Below are 24,043 nucleotides of genomic sequence, written 5' to 3' on the forward strand. Positions count from 1 at the left end.
GGAAAATTGATTTCAAGTGCTGGCATAAAAACCCAACCGCCCCTCTAAAAACCTTGCCTTAAATACACGTGCATTGTGTTAACAAATACCTTCCTGTTTCAAATGTGCTTAAAAAAAAAGTGGGTCAGAGAAAAGGCGAATTTTGCATTAATCTGCTGTAATTCGTCCCCCAGCACCCCCCCCCCCCAAGGCCAATCAAGCACATTCGAATGCGCAAATGTTCCCAGATGCAATCCATATACTCCAGGCTATTCCTTAGCAAATGCAAAGGATGACAAGCGTCAGTACTTCATACAACTATATTTAATAAGTTGTTATTACAGAAAAAAATGAAGTCCAAACTACAAAGTTTAAGCAGTTGTAAGCAATAGCTGCATTGAGCTCCGTGTGTAGTCACAGTACTGCAGTTCCATACAAGCAATATTAGTCCAAGCCCCAAAGGCGGAAGCTGAGTAAGGGTTACTAGCAAAAACAATCTAAGAGAACAGGTAATAAAAGATACAATACATTTAAAATTAGTTGTTAGTTGAAAAACAAATACAGAGATCTTAGCTGTGAACACTCTAAAAGTTATGTCCATTGTTTTGACAGCAAAAATACAAATACCTAATACTTTATACCCCAACAGAACTATATCCAGAAAAGAAAAAGAGCAGAAGTTATCCTGTATTAGCACCCGAGTTTTCTACTTGTTGCCATTAATTCCATCATACAAATTTAAACGTCCCCAAATCACATATCCACTTCTTGACCCATTTTGGGGTATAAAGTCAACAGCATTAATTATAAAATACTCTGTGGTAAAATGGAACACTATTGCAGCTGAGATAGAGAAGTTTGGTTATTATAAAAAAAAAACAACAACAGAAAATGTTAGCTGACATACCATACAAACCGGTGAAAAGGCAACAATCCATACAAATAAGCCAGTTTTAACAAAAAGATACTTTTTTTTTCACTAATCTGTGACTAATCTTTCATTCAAACCTTGCAAGTAGAGATGTCACAATACTCAATATTTAGGTAGGAGCTTTACCCAGTTAAATGCCATTTTGTTGCTAATATAATAGATAAAATGAAAACTAGCAGTTATTTGCTAATTGCATAAATGCAGTACACTCTGCATTAGCCCATGCCTCACTAACAAGCTATAAAACACAAGAAATAGGCAGAAATCTAAGCATAATCTTTATACCACTAAGCAAGAATTTTCCAATTTTCTTCTGTTCCTAATCACTTATTTGTAGTTAATGTAAAATTCCGACCAGTAGTACCCAATTTGAGTTAAAATTTAACATCACAACTTGATCTAATCTATATATTATTTACAAAACTGAATACATAGAGCATACCCAAGAGCCAACTCTGGACACACGTTTCTCCAAGTTCTTGATAACCTCGCCTCCGTGGCAACGGAGCCCGAAGAGGCCATCAAGGACTAGTAGAAACACACCATCCGTCTAGAGCAAGTCATTGAATGTTCTGTTTACGCAACACCAGTTTTGCAGTTGTAGAACTTTTTTAGCGTGTTTTAATTTTAGGTGCCGTGACAATGACACGCTGCCTCAGCAGCACAGCTTCAAGGAGAGGTGGGTGGTGGAAAAGAAGCGGGAGGGCAGAGAGATCATGCTCGGAGTGGCCGGATGTTGCCATGGTAAGGGACAAACAAGGGGCACCATCACAGGGGGCAGGTGGGGTGGTGGAGGAAGACGAAGTCTGAGACCGGCCATAGACAGTGGTGACGTCCGAGTGTGCCTCCTCAGCACGCTGCCGGCACCGGCCAGGGAGGGAGGTCAGGGAAGACCCCGCCATCCAAGTCTAACTACACAGAAGGTGGCGCCCTCTCTGCGGCTTCCTCCCCCTTCAGTCGTCACCACTGTAAATGCCTGGGCAGAAGGCACCGTCTCACACAGGGACAGCAGTTGGTGGCCGATCTCTCTCTCTCTCTCTCTCTCATTCATACACACACACGCACGCACGCACGCACACAGGACACAATGAAGAGTTAGAGGGGAAAAACAATGAATCATTCTGTTGACCTAGCCGGGTTTTCAACCTGGTGGTGTTTCGGTGGGGGTGACTCCATTATCAGGGCCCCAGATCTGACTGCACCTGGTGTTGTATAAATCCACTGTGACATCCCTAGAGAACTGTACTGTGACATCCCTAGTCTTACACTAAACCACTGGAATAAAGGAAAAGGCTTGTCAAAATCTCACATGTTCTGCTCATTCTGTCATTTTATTACCCAATTATCCGTTACATTTTCCAATCACTTTACATAACCAACCATGTTCATCGTTGTCACACTATTGTAAACCACATCAGCAAGTTAATACATAAAGCTTTGCATTTCAAAAAACTAGACACTTTAGTAACAATATTACAAAGGTTTTAGCTTCAAAAATAACTGAAAATGAAAAAAATAAACTTTTAAAGAATTAGCATCATAAAATTAATTTATTCCAAGTAAAAATACAAAATAATATTATGACATTGACCAGATATGAAAGTCCCTCCCAGAAACAACTCTATTAATGATTGAGAAAGCACTCCTTAAAGAAAATACGAAATAAAATGAAAAATATGTAAATATGTTTAATTTTTTTCTTAGCAAAAAATCTTTCTAAAAATAACAATGAAAATTTGTCTCAGTACAAAGGCTACATTACTATTGAAAAAATACCAGCATGAAGAAAAGGTACATATTTGACAGTAGAAAAATGATTTCAGTGAATCACAATGTCTAAAGTTTGCAATGAAAATAAATCTGCAATAAAGATTTATGCCTTTTTTCTTTTCTTTTTTTTTCTATTTTTTATACAAACAGTACAAACAGTATTGCACATAACAACAAATAGTCGAGGTTAGGTTATAGCCTTCAAAAAATCGACTAGTTCAAGTGTCACGTCAAGGAAAGGCCACAACAGGACCTGTGATACCCAGGGGCTTCCCAGTCAAGTTGCAGGTCAGAACACCTCTGTGTTTTAAAAAATAATTTTTTTTGAAGGACCCTCTCTTTTAATATAACATTAACAACTTGGGGGGCACATTTATTTACAAAACAAAAGGGAACATGTTATAATTTAATAAACTAAAAAAGTTCTCTTTAAAAAAATACAAACAGAAGAACTCTTTCACAATCCTGGTCAGTCGTGCACAATCAACGCTTGATTATAAATATACAAATGAAGGGAAAGTAGTTTCCACCATCTATCCACAAACTTTCAGCACCAAAGGGAGTTTATTCTTTGTAACCTATTCTTGGTGACCATGGTTCTCACCTTCCCGTCAGCTTCCCGCTGTACAAGCTTCCAGCTTTTTTTTTTTTTTTTTAAATCTCAGTGTTGTTTTAGTACATGAAAGAGGGGTGCTTCTTCAAAAAGTTTTGCTTCTTTCACATAATTAGGTAGATTTCTGTAGGTTAGATATGATCTTTAATATTATAGTTATAAAGCTCTAACTTCTTCATTTTCAAAAAACACAAATAAGCATGAAAAAAATAAAGTTACCATCTGTTAAATCATTTTTCTTGCAGAATTAAATTAATATATATTTTTCTGAATAAACTTACTTAGAAAATATCATTTTCTTTCCTATATTTCAAAATTGAGGTATTGCAAAAGATCATGTCAGTCAGAAAGCATGCCTTTTTCCTTAAAAACAAACAAACAAAAAAATCTTCAGCCAACTTTTGAAAACTGTCTAGAATACAAAAAGTAGTAGTGCATAACAAAATTTCTTGTACAGATGAAAAAAAACCACAAACATAGAAAAAAAAAAACAACAAAACAAACAAACAGAAAACCACAGCTGGGCTGGAAAAAAGCAATTATTACCAAAAAGCCCAGAGGTAACTTCAAAAGGGGAGAATTCTAATAAGCACTTTTAATCCAGTAAAAAACTATTTTGTTTTTCCTTTTTGAAAACAAACTATAGCTTGAAAGCTGGTAATTGCAACTAAACACTGGAGAAACAAAACAAAACAAAAACAAGCCATATTAACTTAAGAGACAGGACAAGGACATCACAGCACATAAAAACACAGCGACTTAAATCTATTCTGCAGTGTCATATCCAGTCAGATTGTCCCCAGAACTCTAAAACATAGGAAGAAGATTAAAAAAAAAAAAAAAAAGAAAAAAGAAGAAAGAAAAAAGATTTTACATAGTCTCACAATCATTGTGTGTGTTTATATATTACTATCTGCAGCCCAAGAGTGAAGGCTAAAAAAATGTCCACGGTAGTACTAGCAGGCCTTAGTTCTATTCAAGCTTTACAGGATAAATCCAGGGAATTAAGTAGTTACTTTCTCACCCAGACAACCAGCCCTGCCCAGGCCGTCTTATTGTGGATAGACATTTCTTTAGCATCGCCATCACGCAACTTTCTTAAAATGTGCCTAGCTTGTCAATCTGACAACTTATCTCTATATACTGTATATATTCCTAGTGTTTGTAAGCTAAGATGAGCTCTTTGGTTTTCTGGACAAGGTCTGAAGCTATGTAAAATGGTGCAAGCACTAGGAGGTTGTAACTAAGAGCTCATGTGTTAGTTAATAATATACCAGTTATGAACTGTCAAGTTCGTTAATGTCTGACACAGAGGCTTTAAACAGTTAAGTTTGATCACAGTTAGACATAATCACTTTACTATATAAAATAAATTGCACAATATATAACAGAGCACCGCAAAGTACTTCATCTACCGTCCACAAATTTGCTTTAAGATATCCTACACCTAGGTTTTATATTGGTTGTAATATAGGTCATTCTGTTATGGGCTCTTCCTAGTTCAGAAGCATTCCATTTATTGAGGCATGCCTTCCTCCAGTCAATTACCAATTCTTTGAGTGAAAAAAAACTTTTAAAAAAATCAGTATTTTATAGCTTATATAGATTCTTAATTTGTGCATTGTGGGAAGGTTTTATACTAGACATTGGATATAAAATTTATTGCATGCAGCAACCTGATTAAGTAAACATGCAGTCAGAAATAGTGACCTTCCGTTGAAGCTTTCTGTAGTCTATTCTGATCTCCTTTCGGCAGCTGATTCTATCCCTAAATCACAGAAGTGTGTTGTTGGGTTTTTTTAAATTGATACCTTAGCCTGAAGAGAGTATTATGGTATTAATAATACCATCTTAATAGCAGCAAAAGCTATTGCAGCATAAATTTACATAACACTAAAAGATCTAACCAAAATCCTCAGCAAAACAAAATCAAACATGAAGGAAAAATAAAGATTCAGCTTATGAGGTATCCTTACATGTCAAAATAGAAAACTAAAGGCCTATTTTCATGAAGGGTTACCCTTACTCTAAATGACCCCAACTAATGATTGCTGAATTGTTGTGAAGTTTTTGCTACATCTGCCACCTACTCACGAGTATTGCCTTTGGTAAGTCTTCTCCTAGGGGCGACTCTCTAAGTTTCTGAAAATAAGTGCATGCTCCAGTTCAAAAACAATTGGAACAACAACAACAACAACAACACAACAACAACAACAACAACAACGTACAACAGCAAAAAAAAAAAAAAAAAAAAATCACAGACATCAACCTGATGGCCGCTGATGAGAATGGCAGTCTACGAGTGACAAATCAGGGGTGAGAAATTAAGGTACCAAGCAGACAAAGGTGTGAATCAAAGTGCAAATCAGTACCGTTATACACTCTGCAATTCTGCATTATACTGGACACTGAGTTCAGTAATATGACTGTAAATAATAGTAATAATAAAAAGACCCATTTCTTCTTTAAAAATCGAGAACGAATGCACAGATTTCCAGAACACTGTAAGCCCTGAGGCAGTGCCCTCTCTTTTCCCTCCTTGTTATCTACTCCAGTACTTGTGGCTGGGTCTGCCCTGGGCTCAGCTCCAGCGGAACGGGACGTGCCGAGGGCGGTCGCCTCCCTCCTTCACCAGCGGTTTGTGGAACTCCCGCCCGGCGCGGGAGTGTATGCTCGCCCAGCAGTATTCGCAGTAATACTGCAGACAGGTGACGTTGGCACAGAAGAACGGGGCAAACTTCCCACCACAGCGCGTGCCCTGGCACTCATCACACATCTGATCATCCAGCACATATGGCTTCACTTCCACCTGGACCCAAAGAGGAAAGACAGGAAAAACTGTTTAGCAAAGCTTCCTCATGTTTCTTTCTTTGAGACTTTACGATACAGCTTAATGACGTGTGTCAGTCAGACAAAGGGGTGAACCAGAGTGCAAATCAGTACTCTGAACTCAGTAGCTCGATTTACAGCTTGTGTGATCACAGGCGAATTCTTAACCTCTCTCTGTGCTTTTGTGTGCTCTATCCGTGTATCTGTGAAGTGGGCACGCTTTATACCCAGATACACACACGCACACATTTGTGTGTCTGCAAAACGGGCACAGCGTCTGCCTCCCAGGGTACTGGTGAGGATTAAGAGAGGTAGTATATAGGGGTGCCCGGGTGGCTCAGTCGGTTAAGTGTCCGACTTCAGCTCAGCTCATGATCTCACAGCTCGTGGGTTTGAGCCCCGCGTTGGGCTCTGTGCTGACAGCTCGGAGCCTGGAGACTGCTTCAGATTCTGTCTCCCTCTCTCTCTGCCCCTCCCCTGCTCGCACTCTGTCTCTCTCAAAAATAAACATTTAAAAAAGAATAAAAATAAATTTTAAAAAATAAGAGAGGTAGTGTATGTAAAAGCACACGAGCTGAATCCTGAAGGCCAGGCAGCACCTGGCCACGTGGGACGAGAGAGAGCAGGTCAGGGAGAGGAAGCAGCTGGGACAAAGCGCATAGGCCCTCGAAGGCAGGGCACAGAGTTGGGGACTGGTTTGGTGGCAGCCAGGCTGGGGGGGGGAAGAGTCAGTCACACTGGCTCCCAGGGCAGGCTGAGCTGTGATACTACAGTCAGGCTCTGGGCCTCAGTGTTTTACTGACAAGGCTTCCCAAAGTCTAACATCCCAATACCGTATACAGCAGACTGGAGGGGAAAGCGGAGGGGGCCAGTGAAATATTAGCTACAATAATTAGACTTTACACTTTTTTGGACTTTATTGCCTTAATTTCCCCCCAAAACTGGAAGCTTCAATAGAGAAGAGCTTTTCATCACAGCCCCTTAGGGCGTGTTTTATAATTTCAACGAAGCAATGCTGGGGATGTGGAAACCAGAAGCAAGGGAGAACAAAGTTACTGGAGTTTTCCCCAGGTCCCCTTCCTAGGATCTCAGACAAGGGACATCATTCAGGTTTTTATCTCAAATGTTAGAAAACAGCATGAAGGTGGCAAGTCCGTGATCAGCCCCTTCCCACACAGCCCTCCGGGCCACTGTGGGGAAGAGCCACGGCCGTGGCTACAGAGGCAAGGACCTATGGCTTCGTGACGGGGGCTAACTGCCTGGCGATTCAAGATGCTTCTGGGTGTAGCCAGGAGTTTCTAGCAGGACACAAGGCAGGTGCGGAAGAGGGGCAGCAGGGTGGACAGCGTGGGGCAGGCGGCAAAGAGGGCTGACTTAGAATTGGACACTCTACTTTTCCTGGCTCTCCTCCCCTTTGTAGAGTCGTCTGCTGGCCTCCTCTAGCCTTGGGCTCCAGTGCACAGGCCGGTCGGCCAGCCAGCCAGCCACTCCTTCTTGGAAGATCCACCTGAGAAGACCTGTATCGGCTCCCGGTTACTCAGGGGGAAATGTCCTCATTCTGACTCTAGTTCCCTCCCTCCAGTTTCCCCCTCCTCAACCTGACAAGTTAGTGAAGGGGCTTCTGAAAATCTCTTGCCTTGATCTCTGCATCATAATTAAAACTGTGGTAGCTCTGGGTTCACCTGCCTGGGTTTGGATCTAGGCCATGGTAGTAGTTGTGCAAGTTTCTCTTACGTGAGGCCACTCTGAGCCTGTTTCCTCATCTATACACTGGGGGAGAAGAATGCACACTTGATAGGGTTCCTATGAAGATTAAATGAGTTAAATAACACAAAGCACACAGAACAGGCGTGGCATACCCCAAGCATGACACCTGAGTCTCAGTCCTGCTGCCTCCACACTATTCCTGGCTGTCCCACCTCATACTGACAGCCTCTACACTGGCCACAGAGCTCCAGGCCTGTCCTGGCTCAATTCTACTATGAACCTGCTGATATTTCAATGAATCTACTTCCACAATGTTCCTCTCCTGGTCCCAAGCCATTCGAATTCTCCACTGCAGGGCACCTGGGTGTCTCAGTTGGTTAAGCATCTGACTCTGGATTTTGGCTCAGGTCACAGTCTCATGGTTTGTGAGTTGGAGCCCCGCCCTGGGCTGGACGCTGGCAGCGTGGAGCCTGCTTGGGATGCTGTCTCTCCCTCTCTCTGCCTGTCCCTGGCTCTGTCTCTTTAAATAAATAAACTTAAAAAATTTTTTTTATTAAAAAATGTTATCAAAAAGTCTCTTTGTGCTAGACTTGAATCTCCTTAATTGCTCTTTTCATATTTGTATGTATTATAAAAGGCTACTGTCTTTCTTGAAGTGAACAATCCTCTGCCTATTTTTAAATTGTACTCTTTTTGTTGTTGAGTTATAAGAGTTCTTTATATATACTAGATACGAGACTTTTATCAGATATATGATTTGCAAATATTTTCTATTTTGTAAGCTGTTTTTCTTTCTTGACAAGGTCCTTTGATGCACAGAAGTTTTTAATTTTGATGAAGTTCAATTTACCTTTTTATGGTTTCAGCTTCTGTATTTAGGTTGATTTTTAGTAAATTCTGTATTTAGTGTGAGGCCAGGGTCCAACTTCATTCTTTTGCATGTGGACATCTAGTTGCCCCAGCACCATTTGTTGAAGAGACTTTTCTTTACCCGTGAATGGTACTGGCAACCTTGTCAAAAATCAATTACAAGCCCGGCCTTCCTTAACTATTTCAGTCCCACAGGGAGCTACTCCTTCTTCCTTTAAAAAAAAAATTTTTTTTAATATTTATTTTTGAGAGAGGGAGAGAAAGAGCATGGAGGAGGGGCAGAGAGGAGGGGCAGAGAGTGGGCACAGAATCTGAAGCAGGCTCCAGGCTCTGAGCTGTCAGCACAGAGCCCAACATGGGGCTCGAACTCACAAACCAGGAGATCATAACATGAGCCAAAGTCAGACGTTTAGCCAACTGAGCCACCCAGGTGCCCCAGCTCCTTCCTCCTTTGAATTTAACACTCCATATTGCTCCTCTGGCATTTCCTATCTATAGTCCTGCCTTGGTCAGCATCTCTCCTGAGCTTCAAACAACTTGAGGACAGAGTCCTGGAGCAAGACAAGATACTGGCAGGCCCACTATCCTAGGAGGTGGGAGGAAGAAGGTGGTCTACAAAGATTGTGGACCTCTGGGGGAATGGAGCTATTAGCTTGTAAGAGTATATCTAATCTGGCCTGATCTCCCTACATCTGAATGCCAAGAGGGCGTCAAACCGGTGGAATAAATCCCCTCTGCCCTGCAGCTCGAGGCCTACCGGTGAAGGCAGGGCATTCAGGGAACTGGAAGCATCCTGCTTTTCCACCTTCAGTCCATGAGCTTGGGACCACTTTGCTTCTACCGCCCTAGAGATACCTATACCCAGCGTGTTCCAGCAACCAGATGTGATCCCCAATAAGCCTCGGTCAGGGAGAGAACTGGTCTCAACAAATAGCATTCACACTCAGCAGGAGAGAGCTGCTGGAGGAGAAGGACGAAAGCCATTTAAAATACACACAAATATAAAAAGAGCACACACGGAGATTAAAATCTAGCATAAGGGAGACACCCTAGGTGTAAAAATGGTATTGTAGTTATATGGGTTTTCCCCTCCTCTGTTTTTTTTTTTTTTTTAAGAGCTTAATTTTTTTAAACTGAGGTTAAAGTCATCAAAAATTAACCATTTTCAAGTGAACAATCCATGGGCATTTAATACAGTCACAGTGTTAGGTAACTACTGCCTCCATCTAGTTCCAAAACACTGTCATCACCCCAAAAGGAAACCTTGTACTCCCAATTTTGTGTTTTAAAGAACTCCTTTCCTAAAGATACATACTGAATTATTTAACTGAATTATTTCAGGATGAAATTATATGACCTGGGATCTACTTCAAAATAACCTGGGGTGAGGATGAGAAAGTGGGTAGAGATGTAGATGAAACAAGATTGGCCAAAAGTTAATGACTTTTGAAACTGGATGATAGGAACACTGCATGTGTTGTACAACTGTAAATGGATGATGGGGTTCATTAAAACATCCTCTGTACTTTCGTACGTATTCAAACTTTTTTACGATGAAGAAGTTAAAACATCTAACCCATAATTTTTTCAGGATCCACACAGGAGTGAAAACATGGTATCTGTTCTTCTCTGTGTGACTTATTTCACTTAGCATAACACTCTCCAACCAATTTGACAATAAATTTCATATTAAAAAAAAAAAACCATAATTTTTTGACTAAGTTATCAGCTGAACTGAAGACAGGATAATCACTGCTGAGGTCCAGTTTAGTGGCCTAGAAGGTCACGTGGTAGGCATATTTCAAAGCTCTGAGAAAAAAATGATTTCAAATAGTAAAAGCAAAGATGAGAAATTTTAGAATAGATTCAGGAGAACCTAACAGACGAATAACAAAAGTTCCAGAAGAAGGAATAATAAAGGGAAAAGTAATAAGCTGACAAGAGCCCTGAAACTGCATATCAAAAAAACCACCAGGTTCCGTCTGGACTGATGAGAAAAAAATATATACCACCAGGCAGATCCTGCTAAAATTTGCAGCTAAAATTTTAGAATTCTAAAGGTAAACAGAGGGGGCGCCTGGGTGGCTCAGTCAGTTAAGCGTCCAACTTCGGCTCAGGTCATGATCTTGCAGTTCCTGTGGAGTTCAAGCCCCACATCAAGCTCTGCACTGGTGGTGAGGAGCCTGCTTGGGATGGATGGATGGATTCATTCATTCTCTCTCTCTCCCTCTCTCTCTGCCCCTGCCCTACTTGTGCTCTTTCTCTCTCAAAATAAATAAACTTAAAATAAATTTTTAAAAAAATAACAAAGTTAAAGAGAAAAATGTTAACATGCTTTGAAGTGAAAAGAGCTAGTTATTTCTGCTACTAAGGATGGAAAGAAAACAGGCTGGCATCAGACTTCTCACTGGTAACACTGGAAGTCAGGACACCAAGGATTACTATTTATTAGTCTGAGAGAAAAAGACATGTTCCTCAAATTCTGAATCTAGTCAAGGTATTGTTTCTGTGTCAAGAAGACTTATAAGAAAATTAGTAGCCTAATGCATTCTAGCAATAAAAATGGAGAAAATACTCTATTCACAAGTGTAACAAAAGTGATCAATTACTCAGAATGAACCAAACCATAAAGACGTAAGACCTTTATACAATGTAAAAAAAAGAAAATAGTCTTAAAAAAACACCCAAACTAACTAGGTCTATATGTACAAATTATAGGTAAGTCAGACCCTGTAGATAAGAACTAGAAACCTAGAAGTTTCAAGCTTTATTTTTATGTAAAAATAAAACATGTTTAAGTGGCAAACGATACCGTAAAAAAAGTCAATAGGCAAATGATGGATTTGGAAAGAAACTGCAGACTGTAATTCATACCATACAAAGAACTCTTAAAAACTGGTAAGAAAAAGACCTACAACACAGTGGAAAATGGGTAGACAGTAATTCACATAAGAATTTGCAGCAATCCACATTAAAAAATGTTCACATTAGTAGTCAGGAAAAAGAAAATTAATTATGGCTTTATTCTCATCAGATCAGCAAACACCTAAAAGAGGTGATTACTACTTATCACTTGCGGATAGAAATGTGAATTGGCACAACATTAAAAAAAAAAATGTTTATTTATTTTGAGAGAGAGAGGGAGAGAGAGGGAATGTGCGAGGGGCAGAGAGAGAGGGAGGAAGAGAATCCCAAGCAGACTCCACACCTTGGAGCCTGACGTGGGGCTCAGTGTCACAAGAGTGAAATCATGGTGTGAGATGAAGTCAAGAGTTGGGCGCTTAACCAACTGAGCCACCCAGGTGCTCCCTTAAAAAATTTTTTTTAATGTTTATTTATTTTTGAGAGAGAGACAGTGTGAGGAGGGGAGGGGCAGTGGGAGAGGGAGACACAGAATCTGAAGCAGGCTCCAGGCTCTGAGCTGTCAGCAGAGTCTGGCCTGGGGCCTGAACTCACAAACTGTGAGATCATGACCTCAGCTGAAGTCAGACGCTCAACCGACTGAGCCACCCAGGTGCCCATTTTTTTTTTATTAAAAAAAATTTTTTTTAACATTTTATTTTTAAGTAATCTGTACTTCCAGTGTGGGGCTCGAACTCAAAACCCTGAGATCAAGAGTTGCACACTCCAGTGACTGAGCCAGCCGGGTGCCCCTGAATTGGTACATTTTAATTTAGTTTAATTTAATTTTAATTTTAGAGACAGAGAGAGAAAGAGAGAGAGAGAGAAAGAGAGAGAGAGAAAGAGAGAGAGAGAGAGAAAGCAAGAGAAAACAGGCTCCACACAATGTGGGGCTCAACCTCATGACCCTGAGATCAAGAGTCCGACGCCTAACTAACTGAGCCAACCAGGTGCCGCGGTACAATGTTTTTAAAAAGCAAACTAGCAAATTGTTAAAATTAAAACTATATACACTCTTTGGCCCAATAATTCCATTGCTGGTTGTTGTTAATGCTATTATCCCAAAGCTTGGAAATATAACCCCAGATGAGAGGATACATATAAAGAATATTTATTGCAGAACTGTCCATGATGGTAAAAAAAAAAAAAAAAAAAAAAGTAGAAAAAAAAGTAAGTGTCCACCTATAGAAGAATGAATAAAATGTGGTACATCTACCCCATAAAATATCATGCAGCCATGAACAAGACTGAATTAATGCTCTACCTGTTGATTTAAAAGGATTTCCACAATATAGGGATGTTAAGATCAAGTGGAATGATGGATACAAACACTGCAAGTGTAAAAACACTTAACAAACAAATGTAAGGTCAAGTAATAGGTTTGTGCTGATATCTGAAAATGTAATATGAATCAAACTGCACCTTCTGTCTATTCAGGCGTCCAGCTGAGCTCGGCAACAATGTTCCTTAACAACTAAGGAGTTCTGATGGATGTAGTCAACACAATACCTAGGCAGATAAGTCCTGAAACTCCACAGTCATGGCTCCTGGCCAGAGGTACACAGTATGCCTTATTTAATCAGCTTCCTTACAGAATAATGGATTCCTCATAAGTTACTTTTCCAGAGAGCATTTTTCCTTTTCAGTGCTCAAACATCTTGAATTTTGAGGGTTTTTTTTCATGGAAGTCTTCCTAAAATGTACTATTTATTCTGCCCCATCTGAAGCATGGGGCATTATGAATGTCTTTTAGAGCAGTGCCAGGTAAATCAACACAGGGGGCAGTTTTCACTTTTTTCTGTCGTCCCCTTTAAAACTTGTCAGTCTGGGGGCGCCTGGATGGCTCAGTCGGTTGAGTGCCCGACTTCGGCTCAGGTCATGATTTCATGGTTCGTGGGTTTGAGCCCCGTGTCGGGCTCTGTGCTGACAGCTCGGAGCCTGGAGCCTGCTTCGGATTCTGTGTCTCCCCTCTCTCTCTCTCTGCCCCTCCCCCGCTCATGCTCTCTCTCTCTCAAAAGTGAAGATTAAAAAATAAAATTTAAAACTTGTCAGTCTGCAATCACTTCTAATAATGCTTTCGATGACCCTTTATAAATTTGCAACTTCCAATTTTTTTTAAATCAAAGCTTTAAAATTTTTAAATGTTTATTTATTTAAATATTTTTTAAATGTTTATTTATATATGAGGCAGGGGGAGGGGCAGAGGGAGATGGGAGACAGAATCCAAAGCAGGCTCTGGGCTCTGAAATGTCAGTCAGCGCCAGAGCCCAACACAGGGCACCTCAGTGGCTCCATCAGTTAAGCATCTGACTTCAGCTCACGTCATGATCTCACTGTAAAGCCAGTTTTAGCACCTGCATGAAGGTGTTGATCCAAAGAGTAGAGGCTTGCCCAGAAGATAAGACATACACAATGACTCAAAACGATTCACAAACACAGATGTTCATGTTGGCTACCACACCATCTGAAAGGGCAAAAGTCAAGCAGTATCTCTGACAATTTAAATCAACAGAGAGAAGTAGATGTGTGAAGGACATTGGTAGGTATACCTACGCCAAAGAGTGATTTTTGTCTTAAGTGGATTCACTCATACGGAATGCCTGGTTTTTGTAAGCCATCATATTAAAAACTGAAATACAATGGAGAATAAGATGTATTTCTTCCCTAATATAATTTATGATCTGAGAGTTTCTTAAAGGCACTCCCAAAGCATTTGTAACTTTCGCCTTACCTGAATGCTATTTACTATTACACGATGTTTTACTTGACTATCCACATTAATCCTATTCTTCCCAATAACAGATATGTAGCTACTAAATTGAAAATGTGTTTCTCTATTAATTGCCTAAATCATCCGGAGTATCAATAAGCTGTAACACATGGAGACACTAATCTACTGGGATATTACTGATCTACACTCCATTATTAAAGTCCAAATACTACAGTTCTATGCAGACCAGTCATATCATGAAATAGACCCTCTGCTTCAAAGGGATTTACAGGTATAGGAGATGAAAACTTCCTACAAGGAGATACCTGAATTCCACGCATCTAATGGAGATGACCATGCCCACGGATTCTGATGAATATGTGCACTTATTCATGAACTGTGATAACCAATAAGGATAAGAAGGACTGACGTGGAACCTGGATAAGTGGCTATAAGATGGATAAGGGAAATAATATATTTAGAATGATATAGGCAAAGAGAAAGCCATACTTGAACACACTGTTCTCAATGTTGACATTGTTTTGTATCTAACAAGCTAGAGAAAATATTTCTGTCTGCAGCTTTTTTGATATCAGTCAACAAAATGACCTCCCAATATAAATAAAGCAATGACGAAATAGCTCTTGGTGGCAGAGAGGACATACCTAGGGAGAAAAGAAATGATTTACAGATCCAAAATTCGCTCTCCTTGGACCCGAAATGTTGTAGTAATGAGAAGAGGGACAGAAGTCAAGGTTAAGCTTGGTTTGAATGATGTGCTAAATGTCCTATTAAGAACAGCTAAAGAACGGCCCCTGCCATAGTCTGTCCAGTGGTGACAGGGACAATCAAATTAAGTCTGTCAGATACGCAGCCACCCCAAGGCAGGTGAGACACGCTTACAGAGGGCTGGAAGTCGAGTAGAAGCAAGATTTTAGATAATGGAGTCACAGTAGACAAACTGGAGAAAGAGGTGTAACTTAACAGGGACATATGTAAAGGCTTGCTCAGAAGTGAGGTAGGCCATTTCTTATCTGGAGCAACATGCTTCCTGGAAAAACCATTTTATTCGGTGTACTAACGCTTTTAAATACTATGTGCTCCTAATGTCCTTGGCATGTGTCACAGAGTACATCTATCCATGCCTAAAAACCATAGTAACCTCATTAACATTCCCACTAAACATAGTGTCTTTACAGCTGCTAAAGCAGGTCCTCTACCAGCAGGCAATACTAAGATTGTTTGGACATAAATTTTTCGTTTTCCAACTGACTATGAGCTGGAATCCTGCTGTTTAGAAAGCAGATGACAGATGCCTAGGAAATTAAAGCAGCAATGTGAAAATGGCTTTTCCTTAGCAACAAAGTCATCCACAACCTTCCAGATATAGCAAATATTCACAGTTATTAATTTTAGAAGCAATCTGGGGTAGATTAAACAAAAACATACGTGAAGCGGTTTGAACTTTCTTTTTACCTTTCAGAGGATGGGACTTGCTACTTTTCATATTCTCAAGTGTGAGGAGAAGAAAGGTTTTAAAATCGCCCTTGTGCTTTTTCCATAGTTCCGAGAATGCTTATGTTGCCACCTTTGCCATGTTTACAGAGTGCACAGAGATCTAAGAGGGCTCTGTCTGGCCTTAAGGTGACGTCTTCATGAAACAAAGAAGGGCCACCTGACAGGTTCCCACACAATCCATAGACTGACCCCCGAGTCTGGTTCTCTTCCATGCTGTTTGGGAATGGGGCTGGAGGTGAGGATATAAATCAGCCCCAAACCATGTTCTAATGGCGGAAGAGTGTATCATGTGGGGAACAAAGGGTAAGAAAATCATTAAAGATCTGCGAAACGCAAAACTGCCACGGCGTCACCACCACCCCAGAACAAATGCGGAAGTGCAGAGTGCCCTGGCTCCATCTGTTAATTGGCTATTTCACAGTCTTGCAGGCCTCAGTTTCCCCTAAGAAACTGCTAGTTGACTGATATTCCCTGACTTCTGGGGTTAAAGAACTTGAATGTCCTACTGAGATAACTTCTTAGAAAAATGGCGATGGTCTTTTTCCCATGAGTATGCTCCTAAACAGCCTCTATGCTCAAATATGAGCAGGAAAGAACAACATTTAATCACTCTAAAGAGTTTTCATATTAAAAATTATCCCAGGGGTGCCGGAGTGGCTCAGTCGGTTGAGTGTGTGACTTCGGTTCAGGTCATGATCTTGTGGTCAGTGAGTTTGGGCCCCGAGTCAGGCTCTGTGCTGATAGCTCAGAGCCTGGAGCCTGCTTTGGATTCTGTCTCCCTCTCTCTCTGCCCCTCCCCCACTCACACTCCTCTGTTCTGTCACTCAAAAATGAATAAATCTTAAAAAATAAAAATAAAAAAATTATCCCAATTCCAAGAGAAAGGATATAAAAAGAGCGATCAGGACAGGAGAGATCAGGGGTCAAGACTAGGAAGGAGAGACAAGACAAAAAGGTTCCATGCTGTTCAGAGAAGAGTATCTTTCTTTGGATGACCCGAACTCCATTAAAAAACTATTTCTAGTCAAAGGCTCTGCGATTCCCAGAGCTTCGAAATAAGCCCAGGAAGGATTAGTTCAGACGATATTTGAACTCACTTCTGGGCGTTGCTTCCTCTCAAAGCGTCAAATGAAACACAGCTATAGCTACAGCTGGGAAGTTTTCAAGCCAGCTCCAGCAGGGGCCAATAGGAGCAGCAAAGTAAAGGCCAGGCTGTAGGAGTCCCAGACTAAGGCTTGGAGCATAAATAGTCTGGGAACAGGTCATCAGAACCTGTACTTCTTTTGCTATTGAGTCATCGTTATCTATTCCAGCTGTGGCTGAGGACAAAGTGTGGTGTCATCAGCATTTCTGTTAGTATGGTTACTGGGGCATATTCATCTTCATGCAGGCTAAAAATATAAATCCTTTGATAGTCTGTGGCTAAAATTCAGGCCCAACATGTTTCTAGGGAAGAGAGAAAAAAAGATTAAATACGTGAGGTACTTGAAGTGCTTGCAAAGAAAGGTGTGATGGGTAACATCTCATTAAATCAAAAATAGTTATTCTAAAAGGATGCTATTCCAAGCAAATATTATGCACTATGGCTGAGCTCTCACAATGTTCCTTAAATAGGAGCGCCTGGGTGGCTCAGTGGGTTAAGTGTCCGACCTCGGCTCAGGTCATGATCTCACGGTCACTGAGTTTGAGCCCCACGTCGGGCTCTGTGCTGACAGCTCAGAGCCTGGAGCCTGCTTCAGATTCTGTTTCTCCCTCTGTCTCTGTGCCTCCCCAGCTCATGCTCTCTCTCTCTCTCTTAAAAATAAATAAACTTAAAAAAACCCCAAAAAACCCCAAACAATGTTCCTTAAATAAAAGTATCAGAAAGCTTCCAATTAGCTAACCAAAAGTCAGTCTCTGGTCCTCAGCATTAAACTAAAACAAAATCATCAAGGGTACATTATTTATCAATGGTGGATTGATTTCAAAACTACTGATCACCGTTCTTATATAGAGACTGGTACGTGAAAGAGATACAATAGATAGTCTCAAGTCATCAAAAAGACGAAGAACTGTAACTACAAAAGGCGATCATCAAACACCCAGTGTCCCACTTACCACCACGGATACACAGTTGTTCTTCCCTGTCCCCACCCCAGCTCTCTGGAGATGGAAAATACATGCCCAGCAATCCTACCTCTGTGTATTTATTGAAAAGAACTGAAATCAGGCCCACGTTCACTGCAGCCTTATTCTTCTTTTCCAAGATGTGGAAGCAACAACCTAAATTTCCACAGACATGGATAAAGAAATTGTGCTATACACATACAATGGGATATTATTCTGTCTTAAAAAAGAATGAAATCCTGACACATGCAACAACATGGATGAACCCTAAGGCCATTATGCTGAGGGAAGTCAGTCAATCACAGAAGGGTGAATGTTGCATGAATCTATTTATGTTTCTAGGTAGTTCCACCATAAGCATCTTTGCCCCAAGCATTTTTGTTAAAACATTTTTGTTGTGTAACTAATTGGCTACAAGGCAATTTTATTGTAAAAAATAAAATCATGAAAAAACAAAAGAGCATCCATCTAAAAAGGACATCATGAAACATGAAAATGGTAACAAAATTAGAATGACTATTGTGAGGGGCGCCTGGGTGGCTCAGTTGGTTGAGCGTCCGACTTCGACTTAGGTCATGATCTCACAGTCCATGAGTTCAAGCCCCGCATCAGGCTTTGTGCTGACAGCTCAGAGCCTGGAGTCTGCTTCAGATTCTGTGTCTCCCTCTCTTTCTGCCCCTCCCCTGCTCATGCTCTGTCTCAAAAAAAAAAAAAAAAAAAAAAAAAGAATGACTATTGTGAAATACAAAATATCTGAATACAATCAAACCTATAGTGTAAATACACAGCAATACTGCATAAATAACTGATTTTATTTTGTGGATTGTACCTAAGCACTTGACTTCAAGTCTTTTGTTCAGCGTATTAAACTTTTTTTTCTTATTGATTCATCTCATTTGGCATCACATTTTTTTCACTGAAATTTTTTCCTTCATTAAGAGAGGCTGTAAGTTTCCAAAAAATGGGATGCATATTTATAAGTGAACTTGGTATTGCTTTGTGAAAGCCTTCTACACCGTTCTTAGTTCTGGGCAGACTCACATGTTTACTGATAGACATTCCAAAGGTCAATGGGAAATCTGAGTTCAAAACTGTGTCACTGTGTAGACATTTCAGAGGGCTAAGATTTATACAATAAAAAAAAATAGGAGTACTGCGTCAATGGAGAAATAAACCAAACTGTCAACCCAAACTGCCAACCAGTTATTTTTTTCACCTTTTAGGGAAAAATTGCCTTAAGGCCAATTGGTTATGTGGTGAAACGCTTGTGACAAAACTACCTATGGCAAAGATGCTTACCAAGAAAATACTGGACACGTCAATTTATATGACAGATCTAAAGTAGTCAAACTCCTAGAAAGCGGGAAGTAGAATGGTGGTTGCCAGGGGCTGGGAACAGTGGAAAGTAGGGGGTTGTTCAAAGGGTATCAGCTTTCAGTAGGCAAGACGAAAAAATTCTAGAGATCGACTGTACAACACTGTGCTTATAGTTAACAATACTGTTATTGTGCACTTAAAAACTGGTAAGAGGGGAGATCTTACATGCTTTTTCACCACAATAAGAAAGAAAATAATGGTGGGTAGGACACACTTGGGAAAAAGGGATTAAGAAAGAGAAAAACAATCCCTACTTATTCAACTTCTAAATTTGAGGACAAAGAAGAAAAGAAGCTGAAAACACAGTGTTTTCTCAACTGGGTTCCCTGAACGTTATTCCCAAGAGATGGTACATTTTAGAAGAGTTCCATGATCGAAAAATTTGTGAAAAACTACGTGTTGTTTCCTGGAATCTTCACAACGACTGGTATATATACAAGATTCTAAGAAGTCCTAGAATATACCAGCCTATTTAACTTTCTTCTAGAAAGCATTTCCAAACACATTTGACTCGGGAAAAAAAAAAAAAATATATATATATATATATATATAGTAAAATAGATATTAAAATCAAAAGGGACTCATGTTTCACAGAGAATATAGGGAATGGTGGTTTAGGGGAACTTATTTTAGGGACAGATTCCTAGGCAGGCCAGACCTGCCTACAGAGAGCTCCTTCTGTTTCAAAAACTGAGATAACCAACCAGTGTTACCCCTGTCTTGCCTGAAATATTTAACCCATTTTATCATGTGAAATTTCAGTTAGATTGTCTAATGAATATCTTCCAGAAGAGTTCACATATTATTCATGGTTTCGTGTATATCAGTGTGTTCTCAGTACCACTAAATACTGACAGGGTGCTTTAAGTTTTTAAAATTGTTTTCATGAAAACACACACACACACACACACACACACACACACACACACACATCCTTCCTTCAAGTTATATAGTAAGTGGTATAGTGAGGACTAAATTCCAGAATGGCTGATTCTAGCCTAGTATCCTTTCTATTAGTAAGAAGGCCTCTGTGGGTTGAGTTGGCAGACTTTAACCTATGTCTACTGCATGAAGCATTTCAAGTTATAAACATCTAACTTGCAAATTTCTAGAAGACAAATGACTGAGTTGTGGTAAATAATAGTTGGGGAGAGACCACCAGATTTTTAAAAACAATTTTCTTTAATGTTTATTTATTTTTGAGAGAGAGAGAAAGAGAGACAGAGCACGAGTTGGGGAGGGACAGAAAGAGAGGAAAACACAGAATCCAAAGCAGGCTCCGGGCTCTGAGCCGTCAGCACAGAGCCTGATGCGGGGCTTGAACTCACAAACTGCGAGATCATGACCTGAGCTGGAATCGGATGCTTAACCAACTGGGCCACCCAGGCGCCCCAAGACCATCAGATTTTTAAAAAGAAATTGTTCATATCGATCAAATATGCTTTTGTTAGGCTAAAGGAGATTCAACTGATTTTATCCTTATAAACTTTCTCAGGACCACACAGAGTAGATAGAAGGATAGAGAAACGGCCATATTAGAAGGATTACCTATTTTTTAATGATCTCATTTTTTCACACTACAAAAACATTTCATATGTGAGTGACCTAGCCTTGAGTTATAAGGAAAACTGGATTTACCAGAGCTTTCATATCTTAAGTGTTCATCTGGCGTGACTTCTAAAAATACCATTAAAACAGACAGAATGAGTACAGGTGCCCTCTTCTGCCCTTATTGTACTTAAATACTTTAAACTGTTCCAGTTTTTCACAGAAGCACTGTTCGTGGATTATAAGCAAAATTTAATCCTAACCTTCCACTCAACTTCAGGTTCGAAATCTTTTCATTATCAGAGAAAAGATACTGGTTAAAAAAAAAAAAAAAAAAAACCACTTCTTTCTGGACTGAAGAAAAAAAAAAACCCTTAAATCCTTTACATGGAAAATGCATTTAAATGTTTACATCTATAAAAGGGACTTAAGAGACTCTATGTGTGTCTTGACTAATATCCAACCAACGTGTTGGCAGATTGGCAGCTAATTTTTTTTTTTTTTAGTGTCAACTTTAACTATTTCACTGTCTCTATATTAAAGATTCTTAGTGGAACTAAGTAGGTGCTTTAAAACTAAAAAAATAAAAAAAGAGAGAGAGAGTCAAGAATTAGCCTTGGACGTATGATTAGGCAGCCACACAATTTGAATAGGCCAGGCTCAGTAATGATACAAATCAACATCAGTGCCACCAAACAACTTTCCAAAGTGCTTCTTTCATCTGACGCTGTTTAACTGCATGATAAACTGTAAGACAGCTGGTGTTCTTACTACCACTGGAAAATAAAATCAATAAAATCAAGCTTCTACAAGGTGGTAAATTGCCCAAAGTCACGTGGTGACTGGGAGAGGAGCTAGGAGTATAGACTCTGACCTTACAATTGCCAAGCCACAGCACTTTTTTACTATCGCCATGGTTCTCTGGGTGGCAAGGACAGGGCTGGGCATGGGGTTTACCCCTCTAAGGTGCTGATGGTCGTACACCATAAATGCCCCACTCTATTAGTGCTCCAGGGGACCTGTTACCCGGGAGAGGGCGTCACATGCCTGTGTGTGCCAAGGCAGAGACATCAAGAACTGCTGTGCTGGGCATCACATAACTTTAATATTGTCAACACAGGGACAAATTACCAACTGGCTGATAACTGGTGAATATTATCCATAGCATATGCATAATGTAACCTTTAAAGGTTTACATTTAAAATTTAAAATTTTTTTTAATGTTTATTTATTTGAGAGAGAGAGAGGAAAGAGAGAGAGCAGGTGCACAAGTGGGGGAGGGGCAGAGAGAGAGGGAGAAAGAGACAATCCCAAGCAGGTTCCATACTGTCAGCGAAGAGCCTGACATGGGGCCTGAACCCACGAACTGTGAGAACACGACCTGAGCCGAAATTAAGAGTTGGACACTTAATTGAGCCACCCAGGGACCCCTAACCTTTAAAGGATTTATTTCAAGCTACTAACAATGTTTCATTAGAAGTAAAAACTAAGGCATAAAATTATATTTGTGTCATTTAAAATTATTTTTATTTTTTGTATCTATTTGTATATTTTATTTTTTTCTTTTTAAAAATGTAAATTCAAGTTAGTTAATATACAGTGTTGTCTTGGCTGTAGGAGTAGAACCCAGCGATTCGTCTCTTACATATGGCACCTAGTGCTCATTCTGAAAAGTGCCCTCCTTAATGCCCATTTAGATTTACCTCACCCCTTGTGTCATTTATAATAATAATGTTCCCATAGTAAGGGTCATGATGACATTTAAAATGCCAAATATCTCCACCAAATGCTATTAATCCAGTGCAGCTGCCCTGGTTCCTGCTCACTTGAAAAAGGTATCATATGAAGACAACATAAAAGTGAAAAGCAAAAGCAAAAGAACTGCAAAAAGGCACAGAACATTTTCCAGCTCATTTTGCTAAATTAAAAAGCGTCCAACTTCAGCTCAGGTCATGATCTCACAGTCCACAAGTTCAAGCCCCGCATCAGGCTCTGTGCTGACAGCTCAGAGCCTGGAGCCTGCTTCAGATTCTCTGTCTCCTTCTCTCTCTGCCCCTTCCCTGCTCACACGTGTGCGCTTTCTCTCTTTCTCTGTCTCAAAAGTAAAATAAACATCTAAAAATGTTTTAAAAATGGCTTACAGATATATTAGAAAATCTTGATAATGAACCCCAGATGCGCCCTGTTCTGTGTAAAATATGTTCACCTGGGAAGTTACATGAACTATTGAAACATATATAAAACCCACAAAAGGACCTGTGATCTAACTGAGGGGTTCCGAGTCTAAGGTCTGTGGAAAAAGGACTTCATGGAAGAAATGGGTATGAAGAGACATTAGACCCTGGGTGGGCAGCAAGGTTCAGGGAGGGACCCCCATGAGCAGAGGCACCTCTGCCCTTAACGGACAGGTATGTTGAGAGTCTCCAAGCCTCTCTTAGATTCTCCTTTGTTGCAAAGTAAAGGGGTTGGACCATATTATGTCTAAGGTTAAGTCCAGCTTTAATGTCAAAATATAAATTTATTATACAAGTGAGTGTTCTTAATGAAGTAGGAAAAGAAAGCCATGCAAAAGTGCCCTTTTGTGGGTAGCTGGATATGCCAAAGGTTGCTAAGGGCTTCCTACCTGGGCTACCTCTCAGGTGACATTCATTCAACAACTTATTCTTTCATCTAAAAACAATTAATTAATGTGTGTCCACTATGTGTCAAGTATTAAGTAGCTAACATGAAAGACACACAGTCATTGCCCTCATGAGTTGTACAGTTTAATAGGATAGAAGGACATTAAATGAAACAATATTTCATCACAGAGGTATTTAAGGCCACAAAGGAATGGTAGACGGTATCATGACAATGATCAAACAATGAGCTTACAGAGAGATGTAAGCTCCACTGAAGAAAAGATTCCTAAAAATATTACAATTCAGCTGAGACCCGAAGGAAAAGTGGGTATTAGGCAGGGAGAAAAAAAAAGTATGTATAAATGACCTTAAAAAAGAGAGAAAAAGGCCTTGACTGGCTCAAGACAAGGAAGAGAGCGCTAAGGCAAAAGAAGTATGTAGTGCATGAAGGGTCATGTAGGCAATAGGAATTAAGGATTTTGACCTTTATCCCAATGGCAATAGAACATAACCAAGGGGTTTAAAGGAAGGGAAGACATGATTCACACTACGAGTTTATTTTT

The 24,043-nt window shown here is 40.0% G+C and overlaps 1 protein-coding gene across 15 annotated transcripts in view; it reads right to left on the minus strand.

Annotated features, from left to right (window-relative positions):
• Window positions 1–285: 285 nt before the first annotated feature.
• The window catches only part of CPEB3 (cytoplasmic polyadenylation element binding protein 3), a 196,526-nt gene continuing 172,768 nt past the window's right edge, over window positions 286–24,043 (minus strand). For all 15 annotated transcript variants that reach the window (XM_023240735.2, XM_023240737.2, XM_023240736.2 and 12 more), the window contains one exon: window positions 286–6,102. In XM_023240735.2, coding sequence (XP_023096503.1) covers window positions 5,875–6,102 — 228 coding nt within the window. In that variant the 3' untranslated portion in view covers window positions 286–5,874. The remainder of the gene's footprint in view (window positions 6,103–24,043) is intronic.

Source organism: Felis catus, chromosome D2 (assembly GCF_018350175.1).
Source record: "Felis catus isolate Fca126 chromosome D2, F.catus_Fca126_mat1.0, whole genome shotgun sequence".
In the NCBI taxonomy this organism is placed as follows: Eukaryota; Metazoa; Chordata; class Mammalia; order Carnivora; family Felidae; genus Felis; species Felis catus.